The 18,472-nt window shown below is 34.7% G+C and overlaps 1 protein-coding gene across 1 annotated transcript in view; it reads right to left on the reverse strand.

The window, feature by feature from the left end:
- The window catches only part of EMB2410 (embryo defective 2410), a 17,724-nt gene extending 5,190 nt beyond the window's left edge, over positions 1-12,534 (reverse strand). Inside the window, exons 1-14 of the mRNA XM_089782564.1 lie at positions 12,175-12,534; positions 9,991-12,068; positions 8,154-8,352; positions 7,998-8,057; positions 7,106-7,210; positions 5,298-5,438; positions 4,046-4,108; positions 3,420-3,647; positions 3,236-3,319; positions 2,574-2,731; positions 1,928-2,447; positions 1,041-1,211; positions 860-919; positions 283-405 (exon numbers count right to left, since the gene is read on the reverse strand). Coding sequence (XP_089638690.1) covers positions 283-405; positions 860-919; positions 1,041-1,211; positions 1,928-2,447; positions 2,574-2,731; positions 3,236-3,319; positions 3,420-3,647; positions 4,046-4,108; positions 5,298-5,438; positions 7,106-7,210; positions 7,998-8,057; positions 8,154-8,352; positions 9,991-11,948 — 3,870 coding nt within the window. The 5' untranslated portion in view covers positions 11,949-12,068; positions 12,175-12,534. The remainder of the gene's footprint in view (positions 1-282; positions 406-859; positions 920-1,040; positions 1,212-1,927; positions 2,448-2,573; positions 2,732-3,235; positions 3,320-3,419; positions 3,648-4,045; positions 4,109-5,297; positions 5,439-7,105; positions 7,211-7,997; positions 8,058-8,153; positions 8,353-9,990; positions 12,069-12,174) is intronic.
- Positions 12,535-18,472: the final 5,938 nt, after the last annotated feature.

An 18,472-nucleotide genomic window follows, 5' to 3' on the forward strand; every position in this document is an offset into this window, starting at 1 on the left:
AGCCCAATATCAACAGTAAGTTACAACATCAAATGCATAATCTGCACATGCAATTGGTAAAGAAAGACATCAAGCAAAAAAAAATGGTAAAGAAAGATAAGATCCCCCAGCAACCACTTCAAGTAAAAGATCAAACCTAAAACTGAACTTGTTTGGAAAAATACCTAACCAATTAACCAAAAACACAAAATATTAACCAAACGGAAACTTCATGTGAGATAACCCAATCAATTAACCAGCAAAAACAGACATATTGATAATATGAAAACTTCAAATACTCACAACATCACCGCTCCACCTAGCAGCCACATCTAGGGCTTCACCAAGCACACCACTGAATTTAGGCCGAAGCACAGATAGAACACCATGGCCCCTTCTTTTCTGGAAATTAAGCTGGATTTCTGCCTGAAAGTGGAAAAACCAAAACACGATTAACGATACAGTTTTACATCCAATTCACCACTAGCAACTGACAATATTAAACGATTTATCATCATCAAACTCCCAAAAGATCACATTTAGAATGACTTGGAACACAACGTTTCAGATGGAGACCAGAAACAGCTTATGGCCATTAACACAAGCACCATCGCAGATGGTAGAAACTTCTGTTAGATTGAAGAAGATTTTCACAATGCCGTAATGTGCAGAAAACAAACCCCTCCCCCCCCTAGCATTGACTTATTTCAAAAAATATATATTAGAATTTTAATCCTTCCTTGCCAAATTAATAGGCTATACATGTAATCTCTCTCTCCCTATAAAAATCCTTCAATCTATCATCTCAATTGAATTCAACCAGAGTCTCTGATATTAGCTTTGTTCTTCTCAAGTCTTGAAGGGACATATAAAAGCTTACCCGCTGTATTGTTCCACGCAGTGAAGCAAGCTCCAATTCATCAAGTGGCAAGTGCCGTATCTGCAAGCAACATACAAATGGGCAGGAAAGTTTCAACTTCATTTTACCTTTTTTGCTTTCATATTAAGAACACTTGATAAGACTTAAATTCAAAAACTAAACTAGAAAGATCTTACAATACCTCCAAGGTAGCAGAATGAAGTGGGCGAAAACAAATATTAGCTCTCAGTTGCCCCTTTTGAAGAGAAAAGGAGAATAATTTTCCATTTTGCAAGTTTTCCTCAGAGCCAGGTTGTAGGGGCCGCACAACCTCAACTGCAAGACTTTCATCTGGCCTACCTAAGGCATCTAACTGCACAACCAGGGAGAAGAAAGATTTCATGGTAAATAAGTTAGTAAAAGAATTGGCAATAGATGGGTGTACAATAAGAATAAGTTCCCACAAATATTATATTTGGCAATGAAATACTTGATGTTTTGAAAGGAAACATTTACTTGGAATCCATTCAGCCCAATAAGAACAGACTTTATGGGAAATGATATGACATGTGTTACAATTTATTTTACACAATTTTGAGATGCTTTCTCAACCTTTTCAGAAATTCAAGATCATAAACTATAAACCATAGACCTAAAAAGTCACAATATAGTAGAGAAACATGAGGCAGAAGCTTTTGTTTCGAATAAATACACTAAATTTCAATGAAAGTCACAACCCACTTGAAAATATACACTTGGAAGCTACAAAAGCAACTTAAGCCTTCATCACTATGTCGGGTCAGCTATAAGGATCATACTACGCCATTGTGGTCATGTTCCTCTTTGGCCTTCCCCTCCCCTTGACACTATGGAAAGAACAAAAATTGTTTAAACCTATATATTATTATGCCCACATTACAGAATTCATAGTCATATTTATAGAGCATAATAAAGTTTCAAGTTCCTTGCATCCAGCAGTATATAATGACCCTCTCAATATGCATGTGAAAGCTTTTAGCAACATAAAATGACCATCAGCACAAACACAATAAAAGCACCAGTAAGTATCTCGCTTAGCGGAGGCAGTACCTTGACAGAGTTGCGAGAGATGCTCAACTGCCCAACCAACTGAGGTGCCAGCATTAACTGATTCAGTCTGAGACCTGAGACTGACAAATCACCAACAAGCCTCTGTCTGCTTCTCTCATCTGTCATTTTCTCAGGTTTCCCCTCGGGGCCAAAATCTTGCTCACTGGTAATACAAGGCTTCAGAACCTTTCCATGAAATTTTATTTTTCCTGTTGCTTTCAAATGTGTAGGTCTTGGAGAATCAAAAGTATAAGAAGAGACCAGGCTGAAAAACTCAAAACCATGCATACGCAAGTCCAACTCCACTCCTTCAACAATAAATGGCACAGCACTCTTCTCATTGAACTCTTTTCTGTTTAGCCAGTGTTCCTCAGGATATGAAGTTTGAACTTTTGTAAACAAATCAAAAGCAACAGATGAAGAATTGACAGTTATACAATCATGTGAAATCATTATATCTCCCCGAGCATCACTAAAAGACCCTTCAGCTTTTGGTGCAGTCCACTTGATATCAAACCTCCTACAGGAATGTGAATAAGCCAACTTAAACTATAAGCAACATCAATGAAGAAACAAACAAAAAATTAAGAAATAAAACAGTCCACATCAATGAACCCAAATCAAGGAGGAAAGCTCATCAGCTTACGGTTTCAAAAGTGATCCAGAAAGTTTTGTCTCTCCACTTAAATCCCCTAACTTGAGTGGCATAAGATGAAGATACCCTGGTATATATCGTTGCATAATCTTGTCAAAGGACAAATTTCCAGAGAAATTTACATCCAGTGCTGTATCATCTTCCTCACCCTGTGGGATACAATTATTGTACATCAGAATTGCAGAAGAAATAACTTTTGAATACATAATGCATCATAGGACAAGGAAACATACTTCTATTATTGTATTTCCACTTTGCCAACTAGTTATTGGGAGGGCTAAAGTTAAGAAATCAAAACATGCCAACCTAAGTAGTATGAGACAAGTCATGAAGAAATTGCAATTTGGAAGAGGCATAAGTGCATAACACTCATTATTGTATGACCAACAATGAAAAAGATTATAGGAGAAGCAACAATGAAAGGCCAGAAAATAACAACTTCAATGTATAAAAATTGCCAACCAAGTTCTACAGTTCAGATATCATAGCCAACAAACAGATCAAGAGAAAAGGATGAAGCATAATGGAGGACCACGTTCCATGCTGTCAACAAGATACTTGAAGAAAGTCACTGTATAAGATGATAATCCAAAGACAATCAAGTGTTCCCTCAGCCAAGCTAATTGGGCAGGAAAGGGGAAATACTAACATACCTCTGGACAAATCCATGCATTTCCTGCCCCTCGAATCTCCCCACCATCGACAAGACTAGCTCTAATTCCATACAAGTCAGCAACCTATCACATTTGACAAAAATTTTACAAAAGCTGACCACTGCACTGATGTCAAAGAAATGTCCATCTTAATAACAAGACTTTCTATTGAAAACAAACGTACACTGTTATCAGTGTTAAAGGTAAAATTAGCAGACAGATATGAAAATGGAACACGGTCAAATGCTGCCACTGCACCAGACTCTTTGTTTTTCAACATTGCTTCAGATGCAGAGGATGCAGGGACATCAACGGAGTAAGATATCTTTCTAGACACCATTCCACTCCCCACAAAAGTAGGGGCATCCAGTGGGCCTTGACAGTTGAAAACAGCCGTCACGGAACCAGCCAACTGCAGTCAAGATAGAAAGCCAAAAGAGATTAACATTGATAGATCAAAGATAAAACCATATGAGTAAATTCCTCAAGAAGTGAAAAGGTATAGAGATTGGACCAACAGTGTATGACGAATTAAACTATCAAGGACTAATTACATCTAATTAAAGGGAAGATGTTGATGACGATAGTCATAACATAATAATAGTAGTAAAGGCATCACTTCAGAAGAACAGAAAAGTCCTGCAGAATATGTCATCCTATTAACCACGGATAGCAGTCGTAGTAACAGTAATAATGATGACGAACTTTATAAGAACAGAAAAGTCATGCAGAATACGTCGTCCTATTAGGTATGGCTAGTAGCTGTACAAATAGTAATAATGATGATGATAAGATAAATGCCATGCATACCGGAAACAACAAAGGCTTCATCTTGAAAGTTTTCATCAGGGCATTTACTTCCACACATGGAACCTGAAAATAAAGTCCTGGTGACACAATTAGACAATGAAGGCAGAATAAAACACTACAAGTTGTCAGAAAAAGAAAGGACCATAGCAAAGCTGCCCCTTTAAGCTCAAACAAATGCATTAGATTGTAAGTCATGACTTATTTTTCATTTCATAATAAGCTCAGATGCGAATGTCATGATTCATGTTACAAATAATTTCATTGAAATTAAAACAATTGCCTAGGAGTTCCATCATTAGACACAGAGTTACAAACTCCCATCCTAAAAGGCAAAATATATGGACATAAGCTGCTTTATGCAGCATCTTTGAAGTGATCATCAAAGTTACAGTACATCTTCAAAAGTGAATCTAACTTCAAACATTCATTTTAAAATCAAGCTCTAAAACAAATTGGGGCAGCAATTTACAAGAGACATTAACATTCTTACCACGAAAGAAGAAAATAATGAAAAGTTTAAAACATAAGAATCTGGGCTAGCATTTTACAGTACAAAACTGTATCTTCCTGTGGAGTGAAAGGAACTTTGACATGAAATTTATTCTCTGTGATAACAGCAATCAAGAAACCCAGAAGAGGATCATTTTAAGCATCAGACTTAAAACCCACTGGCAATAGATGAAATGGGCCAACCTGAATATATCACCACAACAACAATCCCAAACTTAATTGATATTAGATAACACCGCTCAAGACTTCCTCTAGCATGTAGACATAAGACAAACCTGAAACAAACGGAACAAGCCTACCACATGGACAACAACTATGGAATAACCATTTACAAATAATAAAAACAACAAACAATTTGCACTCCAATACCAAGTTAAGCATCCAACTTAAAACAAATTGACAAGGGAGAAGCTCAACCTAAATAAAAGGCCAGAGTAAACCTCGAACTTGACTGATGTGGATAACACTACATAAACAATCATTTGTTTAAAACATAAAGAAATAACTCAATCCCACCTTCAAACTATCAACAAGGATTATTCCCTTTTCAATTGCATTACAAACTTCAATAGTCCAACTGAATAACTGTTCAAATCCATATACATTTTAGCACATACAGCAACATCACTTTTAGTCTGAACAAAACAAGAAGTTTTCCCAGTTTAATAAAGCAGTAAGATTCAGAAACCAGGTCCTCAAAAGCATTAAATAAAGCCTGGCCAGAAAATATGCAATAACACACCTGACACATAAGATGGAACTCTCCTTCCTCAGGATGGATGCCAAAATCTCCAGAAGCTTCTAAAGGAACACTACCAAACCAGCCACTTGTATTATGAAGGAATATTCGCTGACCCCGGAAACATAAATGTGCTGAAATGTCCTGCAACAAAGAAATCCACAGATCAATATATTCCCAAAGGACAAACAAGAAGTTGGCACTCAACTTAATGGTCAGCTTTATTTGATTTTAAATGTATAAATGTAAGTCCAAAGCACTGCATGAACATAAAAGCAATCAAAAGGAAAGCAGAGAAGGAATAATCTTAGTGAGTATTTTTCTAGCCTCAGATGTCAAGAAAGATGAGAACAATACTAACCAGAAACAAAAGAGGTCACAAGAAATGAGTTGATGCTACACAAACAACATGAATATATACGATCAAGAAACAAAATCTTAATCTCATTGAATCAGATATACAAATATCCTAAGGTTCATGCAAAGCCATATAATTGTCCATTACTCAGCAAGGACATGTTCTTCCTTTTTCTGTTTTTTAGCTTAACCCCCATCAACCAAAGGTCTACTTGACTTTTTGTCCAGTCCACTGCCGCCTTCAGCTAGATTAATTCTTAGGTGCAAAATTCTTCTTTTTTTTTTTTTTTTGTGCTACAAAACCATCTTTGTCAAATGTTTAGACCTCACTCATAGCAAGAAAAAGCCTTCGACTAAATGCACCCATTTCCTGTTCTAACCCAATGGGAAACGAGAAACAGAAAAATTTTAAGAAACGTATCCCCTTGACATCATTCAAACTAGAAAAGCAATCACACATTGCCCCAATAACAAGGATGTAGACATCTGTAAGAAAACTCTTCCAACTCCCACATTACAAAATGTCAATACCCAAGATAAATAGCATTTATTCCTGCACTAGGATTGGATTGCTGAAGTTTTTGAAAATAGTAGTGCAGCTGAAAACAAGAATTGGACACACTAAGCAACAAAGTTAATCAATTTTTGCTTACAATTGACAAACAAAAGAAAAGAGAAATAATGATGAAAACACGAAGACTGCAAAGTCATGATGAATACATAAGAGGCAGGTATATTGTCCTCAAATGGTGGCATCTCCAATAAAAGAGAATCAGAGATAAAAAAACTGATTCTCAAGGAAATTATTTCTCAACACATGCACCCACATTTGCATTTGAACATCCTAGCAAATGGAATATGTGAACCAACTTCTCTTCTCTTATCCCGCTCTTCAGTCCATACAAATGGTAAACATGTAATACTTACCAACGCAAGATATATGAGGTTGACTGAATTATAATTCCTTCATGAAGATATATATTATTTCATTGCATAATCTTAATAGACTGGAATGTGCCTGTAAGTACCTAAAAACCACATAAAGCATTCAAGAGTCCCTGAGCATAACAACACCAGAAACAAAAACTCATTTATCATATGGGCATAAACTGTATACAACACAGGAAAGTAGCAACCATTCAACAAAAAACATAAATTGACTTTCAGATCTTGGACCTGCTACCAGAAAAATAATGTTTTTCCAGTGCTAACAACACATCATCAAAAACTCAGTTATAAATAAAATGGGCATATAAACTATATAAAACATGGTAAATTAGCAACCACACAACAAGATATGACAAATGAATTTCATATCTTCGTCCTGCTACCCAGGAAAATAAATAAATATAGCTACGACAAGATTCAGCAAAATTGTATAACATGCTACAAGAAACATCTAAATGGAAACGGAAGCAGGCAAGGGTTATAGAGAAGATGAAACAAGGACATACTGAAAACCATGATGGAGCATCATATATTTGAAAGGTCAACCCTGTGACATCAAGCTGTCCGTGAAGATTAGGAAATGTCTCCCCCGTTGACATGCACAGGTGGACCTGCAAATAAACAAAGTTGGCCAGGATACAGATATCAACCAATCATTGCTTCTACAAAGTAAGTAGAGTATTAGATTCTTTGTCCTTCTATAGCAGAATACAGTCCTGCCAATAACCAAAGTTGACCAAGATATATATATATATATATATATATATAAGTAGAGTATTGAATGTAAGTGCAGTATTAGATTCTTTTTCCTTCTATAACACAACACAGTCACAAAACTTGGCAGAAACTTTACCACTTATTAAGGCAGGAAATAAAAGCTCTAGAGCCTAAATCAGTATTTTTTTTGTTCTTTTGGAAAAGCAGAAGTTTAACAACGGTGTTTGCCGGGAGCCAAATCCGGGTCTATTGCTTATGAAGCGAAAAAATAGTCCCTCTGAAGTCATTTTAAATTGTTAGGGGGCAGGGAGACAGACTTAGATCATACTGCTCAACTCCTGTAAATATCAACAATTCCTATGTACTAATGAGTTTTATGCTGCTCTTACATCTCTCCCATCTATGCTGGGTGAATGCAAAGTAAAACAGGGGAGCAGGTCAGCAACTTCCCATGAAATATCAAACAACAAATTTTACAAGTAAACAGAAGTCGATAGCAAAGGGAGTAAAAAGAGATCATAAACATCAGATTGTAATAATAATCCCAGAAGCAACTTTCAACACGGTACTGCAATGCATATAAAATGACTTGGTCAACCTATAGCATTGAAATGTATTTTTATATAATGCCCGAAATTAAAGCAAAAAAAGAAAAACTAAAAAGTGAAGTTAGAAAAGCACCTCACCAGTGGCTCTTCCTTTAAGCCATGTGATTGGAATCTCTAAAATTCTTTCAAAAAGCTGTAGGAAAAGGCAAACAAAAAGCATATCTATCAAATTCATGCTGGATCAAATGCAGACAGAAAAGTTAAGTATCACATCCATTTTACACCTTACCGGAACAAAGAGGTTGGAAATATTTAGATTCGCATGCCATTTCTGATCTAAAGTATCCACAAAAACATCTGTAGACAACCAGCCACCATCTTCAGAGGCCAAATCTGATCTCCAAGTTTTACAATTACCACTGAGTTGTACGTGCACACGTCCATAATGATTTTGGAACTTCACATATCCATTGGCATTCTCCATCTCTCTGGAAACAATATTGAAAGTTTTAAAAGATAGAACTAACACGGAGCATCTCTTGTTTGCAAACTTTCTCCAAGAATGGTAAATGATCAATAGAGAAAAATCAGATTCACTAAGGAAGTATGTATGGAGCATTTCAAGGAGGGTTGTACATCAAGAGTGAATTTCAAATTTCAAAATGTGTCAAATACTCTGTTTGCAAATCAAGACGATGAATTTGGTAAATGCATCTGCACTCTGCACCTGTATTCTGAGGGTCACAATCATATGCTTTAAATTAAGCCTCAAGAGGCCAAATGAAAATGCAGCCTAGTCCTGTGAAAGAGACAAAACATAAGAAGAGAGCGAAGCTCGTTCACCTATAGACTAATCTTGTCTTTCCCCAACCACAGAAACCTTCATTTTTAGGCAACATCATCAAAATCAATTTCAGTGTTTTTCGCTCTTTCTGTCTCCGTTTCCTCTCCTCCTACAATTTCAATTTTCATCACCATTCTTCTGTCTTCATACCAGCTTTCATCCCTAGAGCATGTTTGATTGAAAATTTTGGTGATTGAAGGCTGAGAAATTGAGTTACTGATTTCGTGTCAAATTTAAGAAATTTGGAGTGGTCAAATAGTGGGACTTCATCTATTTTAAAGAAGTTTACAGTTAATTTAATGGTGATTTTCATGGTTCAAGTGGCAATTTTGACAGTTGTGAATTATATTGTGTTTGAAAGGTATGTTGCAGTTGTGGCACAGTGATGGAAGGCAGATGCAACAGAGAGGATGAGGGCAAATTAGATTCAAGTTTTCTTTTTTCACCTTTGTAAAGTCTCTTTTTCCTTCAAAAAATTACATTGGAATGTTGTCTACTCCTTCCCGAACAGATTTTTTTTCAAATTCATCAATTTTGAGATACTATATTTTATATAGGCATTTCAATTTCAAATACTTCATTCAAACACCAACGTCAGATTTCCAACAGAAACCATATCATCCAAAACAACTACATATTACAAACCCATAACTCTAAGGAGCACAAGCCAAAACCTTAAACCTATACAAACAAAACAATAAAAAATAATCCCATCGATAGTATAAATTTGCAGGGTATGAGGAAACTCAGAGAGAAGGTAAAAAGTACATATTAATTCCCATATGTTATTGTAGACAAAAAGTCATTTGGTAGGAATGCATAAGAAAGGAAATTCTGAAACTGATATTATAGACTACATTTCAAAGCGATCTGAAAAAGTGCATTTAATTCACTACGACAGATTCTTAAAGACACTTTAGGGTGGGGCTATGAAGAGAAATGAAATTGAATCCTGCTTTTCTTATTAATCAACATAATTATATAATGAATAAACTTTTTTTGCTACTTCACCAATCAAATGCCCATATACTCATATCTTCTAATGAGCTCTTTTCTTGATATTAAATATCCAGTGACATACACATGAGGTTTATTACATTAGTATTCCATACAGGAACAAGAATCAAACAGTTTTCTACAATTCCATACATGAATAAGAAAAGTTGGGTTGCAAATCCATGGTACATAGTAAGAAATAATTGAAATATATGAATATACTAATGCACACACATGTATATATGCATAAAGTGCAAGAGGGTAACTAGGGGAACGGAGTTTGAACCTGGGCTCTCTGTCACCAAATGCTAGCAGCATCAGTGTTCCACCCTTGAAATGAACAGAATCCACAATAACTGGAAGCATCTTCTCAATTCCTCCAGTTTGCACCACATCTACCCCATCAACAAGTTCTGCAACAATATCTTCAACCTTTGGAGCCACACCATTTTTTAGCTTTTGAAGGGATCCAGCTAAAAAATTGGAAACACGTTCCTCCATGTTGTCAGGAAAAGAAGGCAAGGTAAATTTCAAGCCTAATGGCCAAAATGTAACCGAATGGGATGCTGAAGGAGTGGGGTCAGACTTTATGGAAGTAAAACTTTGAGATGCATGACTCCTTTCACCCTCAGATACATTCTCATTCATATTTCCAGTTACAACAACATCAACAACCAAGTCCTCACCATCTACATTAGAGCTCATAGTTTTAGCAGCTCCTGCAGCATTTACATCATATGGAAAACTTTTGCCAATTTTTCTGACTTCACTAAGTCTTTCAACAGTCATAAGAAACGGATCACGTATGAAATTGAAATTACGTAAAGTGCCATTATCGTTACCGTGTGTGATAATATGCTGGTTTTCTGTCTCTTCACATTGCTCTCCATAATGGTTATAACTGAGCAAACTTGCTCCACCGGTATTAATGCCAATAGAAGCTTCACCATTAGAAGCAACTTCACTTTTCACCAATAGGGTATTAACGTCCGATATATCATAACTTCCAGATGCCTCTGAATAATCACCAGAGTCCTCTTGGGATAGACCCTGAAAATATGCAAGTGCTACTGATGCACTACGCTCAAGGATTCGTCTCTTGGCAGTAACACCAGCACTAGAGGCATCACTCCTATTAAACTTTTTCTTAAATTTGTTCCCTTTAGGACCTTTCGGCCATAATGTAAGCCCTGAACCTGGAATTTTCACACCAAATGATTTCTCCAATTCTGCATGCTTCGTGTCATAATCAATACCAGTGTCCACGCAATGATGATCCCTCCAATGCATCTTCTCATCCATGCATGAAAATGACTTTGAGCTTGTTATTTCAGCTGAAAGACCTATCCCTTTAACTGTATCATCTTCAGATATATCTAAACTTCCCTCAGAAACAATGTAACCCATCTCTGCTGCTTTCCTAGCATCATCATCCCTCTCTCTGGCCCAGCGAGTGCCGGCTTCCTCTCTGGCAATCCTCCTCCTTTTTGTACGATAATCAATCCCTTCCTCAGTTGATAAATGCCTTTGCAGACCATCGTCATAAAAGGGTATCCCCATCCAGGTATAATCCTTCTTTTGCGCAATCAATACACTGGGATGAGACAAAATTGCATCTATCACGATCTTTCCCCGCCTCAAACTGGCAAAAGGCCGAACACGAATTTTCATAGTGGGAACCTCACCACAAGAAAACTCTTCACTGTGAGGCCCAATAGAGCTTGCTTCCAAGGTGATACTTAATGGCGAAACTCCCCTAACCTTACCAAAATCAATCTCACGCTGTACATATTCACTAAGCACCGAACAAACCGAAGGCAAAAGCTTTGCTTCCACAAAACCTTTAGCTTTCTTCTGTCCGTACCAAACCAATAAACACACACCAGATATGACAGCTGTGAGAACGGAGCACCTAACCAACAGTAATCCCTCATTCCACAACGGAGACAAAGACCTCACTAGAGCCTTGCTCCCAGCAAAAGGCTCCTTAACACTTTTCACGACGAAACCATTTCTCGACCCGATAGTTTTCCTAAACAAATCAATGTTTTTCCCACAAAAATGGGAAAACTTGATTGCTTGAGCAATCCAATCATTCTGCTTCTCCGCAGACACACGCTTGCGAATTGCTCTTCTAACGAGCCTACACCTATCAAAATCAAAGCAATGCCCATGGCCTTTTTTACCATTTAAAGAGCTTCCAAGTGGAATCTCGAGAAATGGGGAATTAAGTTTTAAGCTCATTCTCTTCTTCTTCTTCACCTCATAGACTTAACACATTTTGTTGGGGACCAAGAACCTTCTTGCTCTTAGTCCCCTTACAACTTAAACAATCTCAAACTTCGCAAACATTCCAAAAAAACCCTAAAATTTAAAAATTCAACAAATCAAAAATTTCGCTCTTGAACTAAATATTTGATTAAAAAACTGAAAACTTAAAAGCTTTTTAGAGAGCGAAAAAGAAGGAAACCTGGGATAAGGAATGGCGTGAAAGCTTGAGAATGCCTGCCGCTTCGTTGTTCCTAGTTGTTAATTTGAATCTTTTTTCTCTTTTGGAAACAAAGACAGAAAAACAAGGGAATCGGTTGCTTGTCTCGCTTCGCTCTTCAGTCTCCAATGCGAACTTCTTTTTTTTCCCTTTTGGCGTGGCAAGATGGGAAAAAAAAACCAAGGGAAAACTTTGCGGAAGCTCTCGACGGGTATGCAACCGATGAATTTACGAAATGGCAAGATTGACCTTCACGGCCAATACCTGCAAAAAAACATGGATTGATACATGAGTAAATTCCGTTCACCTACTTCAAAGTTTTATAGCAATTCAACATAAAGTTTATTAGATTTGAATTAATATTTCAAAATGTTGGATAGTTTGCAGTATTTAAGAATCTCACGTTAGAAGATAATTATTCAAGATGTTTTTGTTGAGATTGAAATATAATTCTTTTAATAAATGCAAGTGTTTTAAACAAACATAATTATTGAAAATTATTCAATATCTTAAAACAAAATAGATACAATTGTAAAAACACTTCGAATACATCTGTTGAAATATAATAAATACATCTATCAAAACAGACAACTTTTTAGTATCTATAAAAAAATGTACTTTCAACACAGACTTCATCTATTAAAAACATTTTACAATAGGCTTGTTGTATTTTAATCTGTGTCTACAAATCCCCATAATAAGCAATAATGTGTTACAGTGTGTCTCAAGCCTTCTTATTCCCTTTCTTATACTACTTTTCTAATAATTTTAAAGATTTGTTGGTGTAAAAGATGTGTGACATTCTAATTATACATTAAGGTATAATGATGCCAATATGTAAATACCATCAAGGCTCATATGACAGGTGAGCATGTAGTATTTCTATTATACATTAAGATATAATAATGTTAATATAAATACCATTAAGGTCTATATGATAGCTAGGTATGTGACATTCCTATTATACATGAAGGTACAATGGTACTAATATGTAAATTTAACATCTTGATATCTGGTATATTTCTATTCTATCATCAAAGGCATAATGGTGCAACATAAATATTCAATATCTTTTATATTGCATTCTTATTATGCAATAAGGGTATAATGGTGCTTGTGTGAACATACACATCAACGTATTAATTTGATATTTTGATTGTACATTAAGATACAATGATGTCAATTGAGAAAGAAAGATTTTCTTATACTAGTTGGATAATTAGTATTGATGACAATAAATCAATATCAGGATGGATTTTTACCTTAAGAGGTGCTGCCATTAGTTGGACATTCAAGAAGCAAACTTGTATTATACATTACATAATGGAATTTGAATTTTAGCATTAACAATTGCTAGAAAATAAATGAAATAACTAAAAATTTGTTATTAGATATAAAGTCATAGCCACAACCAATGCTAGCCAATTTCGTAAATTGTGATAGTGAAGCTACAATGGGTGTAGCCCACAATAAGATTTATAATAGAAAATCTAAACATATAAGTCTATGACATGCTTACATAAGAAAATTAATCTTAAATGATATTGTAACAATAGTTTATGTTAAATCTTATCAAAATTTGACTAATCCACTTACCAAAACTTTGCCAAGAGGTTGTAAAATCAACATCTAGTGGAACGAGGCTAAAACCCTTGACTTAAATACGTTAGTAACTAAAACCCAACTTTGAGTTAACAAAACTAACAATAAAAATTTAATGGCTAATAACAAGTTACAATATGCTGCTTATGCACTGAATTTTTTACATTAAATAGCTTTATTTTAGAATATTTTGTGCAACTGTTACAAAGAGAAAATGAGTAAAAAGCTCTCAATTGAAATGTTAAATCCCTATAGTAATAGGGGTATAATGACAAATTCCACTTATATGAATATTAAAATGGTGTCACTTCGAATAAGAGTTAAAAGGGTTTACTTTTTAAATATTCATGAAACGAGGATTAACACAAAACCATATAAGTGCTAAAGTAGTTAGCAGAATCTTAAAGTGATTAAATAATCCTATGTGTGTAATATTTTCAGTTATGGCATAAGGAGTTATGTTTCAATCCCAAACTTCATCTTAAATTTAAAATTTCTATACTAGTAGAAAGTTCAAATGTTCAAAATACTTTTTATTATGTATAGTATTTTTAATATTACAAATTAATGAAGGATTGTTAAATACTTTGTAATATTTAGGAGTCTCACATTGGAAGATAATTATTCAAGATGTTATTACTTAAATTAAAATATAACTTTTTTAATAAGTAAAAGTGAACAAACACAACTATTGAAAATTGTTCAGTAAACACGTCTGGTAAAACACAACAGACACATCTATAAAAACATAATAGACACATTTGTTGAAACATAATAGACACATTTGTTAAAACACAACAAACACAGCTTTTCAATATATATAAAAGAATGTACTTTCAACACTGACTTCATCCATCAAAAGCATTCTGCAATAAACTTATTGTATCTTAGAGAGTCTTTGTTTACAAATCTACGTAGTAGGTAACAACTCTTTAAAAAAAAATATGTTACAGCACGCCTCAAGCCTTCTTACTCTTTTTCTTATACCACTTTTTTAATACAAGATATGGCATTTTATTTAAAATTTAACATATTCATATTCACTATTATGGGTAGTTATAGTGACTTTAAACTTGGTTGTCTAAATCTTTCTTTGCTTTAACTTTGAACTTTGAAATTGTCTCTAGTACACTTGCATGGACTTTGAAGTTATCTCATTTGGATATCAATATGATTCAACATTTTAAACTAGTTAATCAGATAATTTACGAAACAAGGAAAAGTGTAATTGTTAAAATATTTTGTAAATGCAACAAAAGCAAATAGAATTAACTCTTGCCTACGTCAATGTCATCATCGTTTGCAAAGAACTTGAAAGCTATCAATGAAGCCAAAAAAAAAATTATTCTTACAAAGGATGTAATTGCCCGTGTAAATGTTTTGGAGCTTGGTCTTTGCTTTATCAAGTCTATTAGAGGATTTGCTAACAATTTCATTACTCCCAATCTTCCTTTCTCTTTAGGCCATGCAAAGTTTATTTATTTGTTGATATTAAGGAATCAATAGCAAGATTTACTATGCATATTTGAGACAATGTTGGGATCATGTTTTGTCCCATTCAACTTTATCTATATGAAATAAAGGTTAATTTGCAATTAATCATATTGGTGGCTATGACTTTTAGCTAAATAGAATGCAAGCAAGTAAACTTAAGGGTAAAATACTTTGACCCCTAAGTTTTAGTCATAATTTCAGGTGGGTCCATTAGTATTCAAAATAAACAATCCATCATAAATGTGTAAACAATGTTAACGAGCAAACATAAAATATCTAAAATGTTATTCTCCTTTCTCCACTCTTTTTCACTATTTTCCTTTCTCTAGGACTAACCGACGGTACTTCCTTACACTGATTGATTACCCCACAACTGAATCTAGTCATGGAATGTCAAATCTAGCTAGATCTCCCCAAGGGAATGTGAGATCGGCATTCCCCAAAGGAGCGAGGATCTTGTGCTCCTTAAAGGAGTGTCGACGCTCCTTAGATCCATATTCCTTAAATTGACACTCCCCTAAGAAGCATCAATCCACGCTCCTTAGGGGAGCGTTGAGGAGTGTGAATTGAGGGAGCACAATTTGGTTAGATCTGGCGCTCCTCGGCCAAATCTGGCCATAGAATGGTCAATTGAGAAGAGGTAGGATAAAAAGAATTTTTTCTTGAATAGGAAAGAAAATATTTTTTCAATGAAAAATTATAATTTATATAATGTGGTAATTTTTAAAATTAATAAAAGGTAAAATTATCCAAGAAATATTGCCATATCATCAAACTAACGAAAACATCAATGGTTAACTAATAACTAGTTAATATGTCTAGTGAAAAATATTCTATTGGGGCGGAATATCTATTCGTATACCAATGTAATTATGGCTAAAATTTAAGGGGTTCACGATATTTTACCCTAAACTTAAATAATATTTGAAAAAGGTTGAAGATAAAAAAGCAAAGGTAAAATATCCTAACCCCACTAAGTTTTACCCACAATTTCATGCGGATTCATTAATATTTCAAATAAACAATCTACCCCAAAAGAATATTTTCGCTAAAACCTTAAGTTTCGCCATTAATCAATCATTAGTGTCTTCGCTTCTTTGATGATTTTTTGGATAATTTTGCCCTTCCTTCAGTGTTCTTGTCAAAACTAAAACTCTTTTAAATTAGAAGCTAAAAATCTAGATTTTTGTTGAAATAATCTAGATTTCTTGCTAATTTTGGGCATTTTACAAAATATGGAAATGATGAAACTAATCAAAGAAAGAGATTGTTTCAAGAACCATAAATGAATAAGCTAAAAATCCAAATTGCTTATGTAAAATCTTCTAAATTTCTTGCTAATTTTGACACTACACAGAAGAAAATATGATGAAACTAATCGAGAAAAATGATCATTTCAAGAACCATAGATGGATTTTACCCTTCAAGCTTCTGTTGTTTGCAATCTTGCTAGAGAGTTTCTATTTCAAGAACCACGAATGGATGTCATGGAAGAGTGAGTGTGTGTGGTAACTAAAAAAAAAACAGAAGGTGCAGAATGATCTTTGACTTTTCCATTACATCCATCTCTAGTTCTTAAATTAATTCAAAGTAGGGGAAACGTAAGAAGAGAAGAAGAGAAAATAAAGGTTGAAGGGCTTCTCAAATGGTGTTTAATAAAATGCCCCAAAAAAATAGAATGGGAAGAAAAAATAGGAAAAATCCAAGGTTTTGAAATGTAATCTTGTTTGATAAAAGTTGTTGTAAATTGTTGAAATATTGAATGCAAAAGTTGTTGTAAGTTGTTGAAATATTGAATGTAAAAGTTGTTGAAATATTAAAATATTGAATGGACATAAAGATAGCAAAGTATTTCAATGTCTTGAGCTTTTTGTCTTGTGTTGCCAATTATCTTGAATTAGTCATAACTTGATTCCAATACCTTTAATACTTACATAATAGACTTGGACATAACAAGAGATACCAGAGTTAATGCAAAACCTTTTTTTTCCAAACATGTGATATCATCTTTGCATTGATATTCAATATATATCCTATGTAATAATTGCATCAGGTTCCTTGTGTAGATAAAGACCATTATCTTCCTTAAACCTTTGTGCACATGAGGACCACAATCTTTTCAAAATAAAGCTTACAAAAGAGTTTAGATCACTACCAACGAGTCCAATATCAAAGTCAAGCATTTATTCCTAATTTCCAAATAATTGTAGGCAAAAAAGGACAAAAAGTTACAAAGCATCTATTGTTAATTCACATTTCAGCCATCCATCCAAACACCATAAAAAACCTAGAACATTGTATCAATTTAAGATCCATATATCAACAACATTAGAGACTTTGTTTATGTCCCTCCAACACCATCAAAAGTCATTATTGAAGCAAAGGCAACATAGGTAGCAAGTCTAGCAAATGGAGGCTTCCTTGCACCACTATGAGTAAAGATGGATCTAGGACTAGCACCAAGTCTTGAAGCAGCAACAGTAGGTCTTCTTTGCACACAAATAGGTCCTCTTGAAATTCGTGATGCAACAGCTTTTAATGAAGACCTAACAACAACTTTTTCTCTTAATGAAAACTTAGCAACAGCTTCTACTCCTGATGAAGACCCAAGCAAGGTATTTTGCTACAATTTAAAGCATAAGGAATGTATTAGATACATTAAATTGCATAATTAATGTAGATTACCTTTCTATTAGGTCGCACAAGAACTCTAAGACAAGTCCTTCTATTATAACCAAGTGTTGAGCATAAAGTGCACCTAATAGTGCTACTCTTCCTGACATTACCATGTCCAGCCGGCCCTTCCTCGCGTTCCCTTCTTTTATTCTTCTTAGGCTTGCCAAGCATACAGTGAAGCACTAGAGGCTCCACTTGATTCACCAGCCCTATGAACCTAGCCATGGTGATGTTAGGTATGGGTTTAATGTACTCATTGTATGCTAGCATGAACTTTTCCTGAGAGTAGTAGTCATCACAATACTGCTTTAAATCACCCCTGATGTGACCTATGCAAGCTGCTACATGTTTTCAAAGAATACTTAAAACGTAGCTAAACACAAGTTACAAAAACCTGAAATATATAACCAATTAGTGTATACATGAAATATTTTTAAAACACCTTTACCTGAAATATTCCAAACACCACATGAACAAATTACCTTACTTACCCTCAAGTTAACAACAT

The sequence above is a fragment of the Theobroma umbraticum genome, unplaced genomic scaffold, assembly GCF_002168275.2.
Source record: "Theobroma umbraticum cultivar Fairchild unplaced genomic scaffold, ASM216827v3 scaffold_56.0, whole genome shotgun sequence".
Classification (NCBI taxonomy): Eukaryota; Viridiplantae; Streptophyta; class Magnoliopsida; order Malvales; family Malvaceae; genus Theobroma; species Theobroma umbraticum.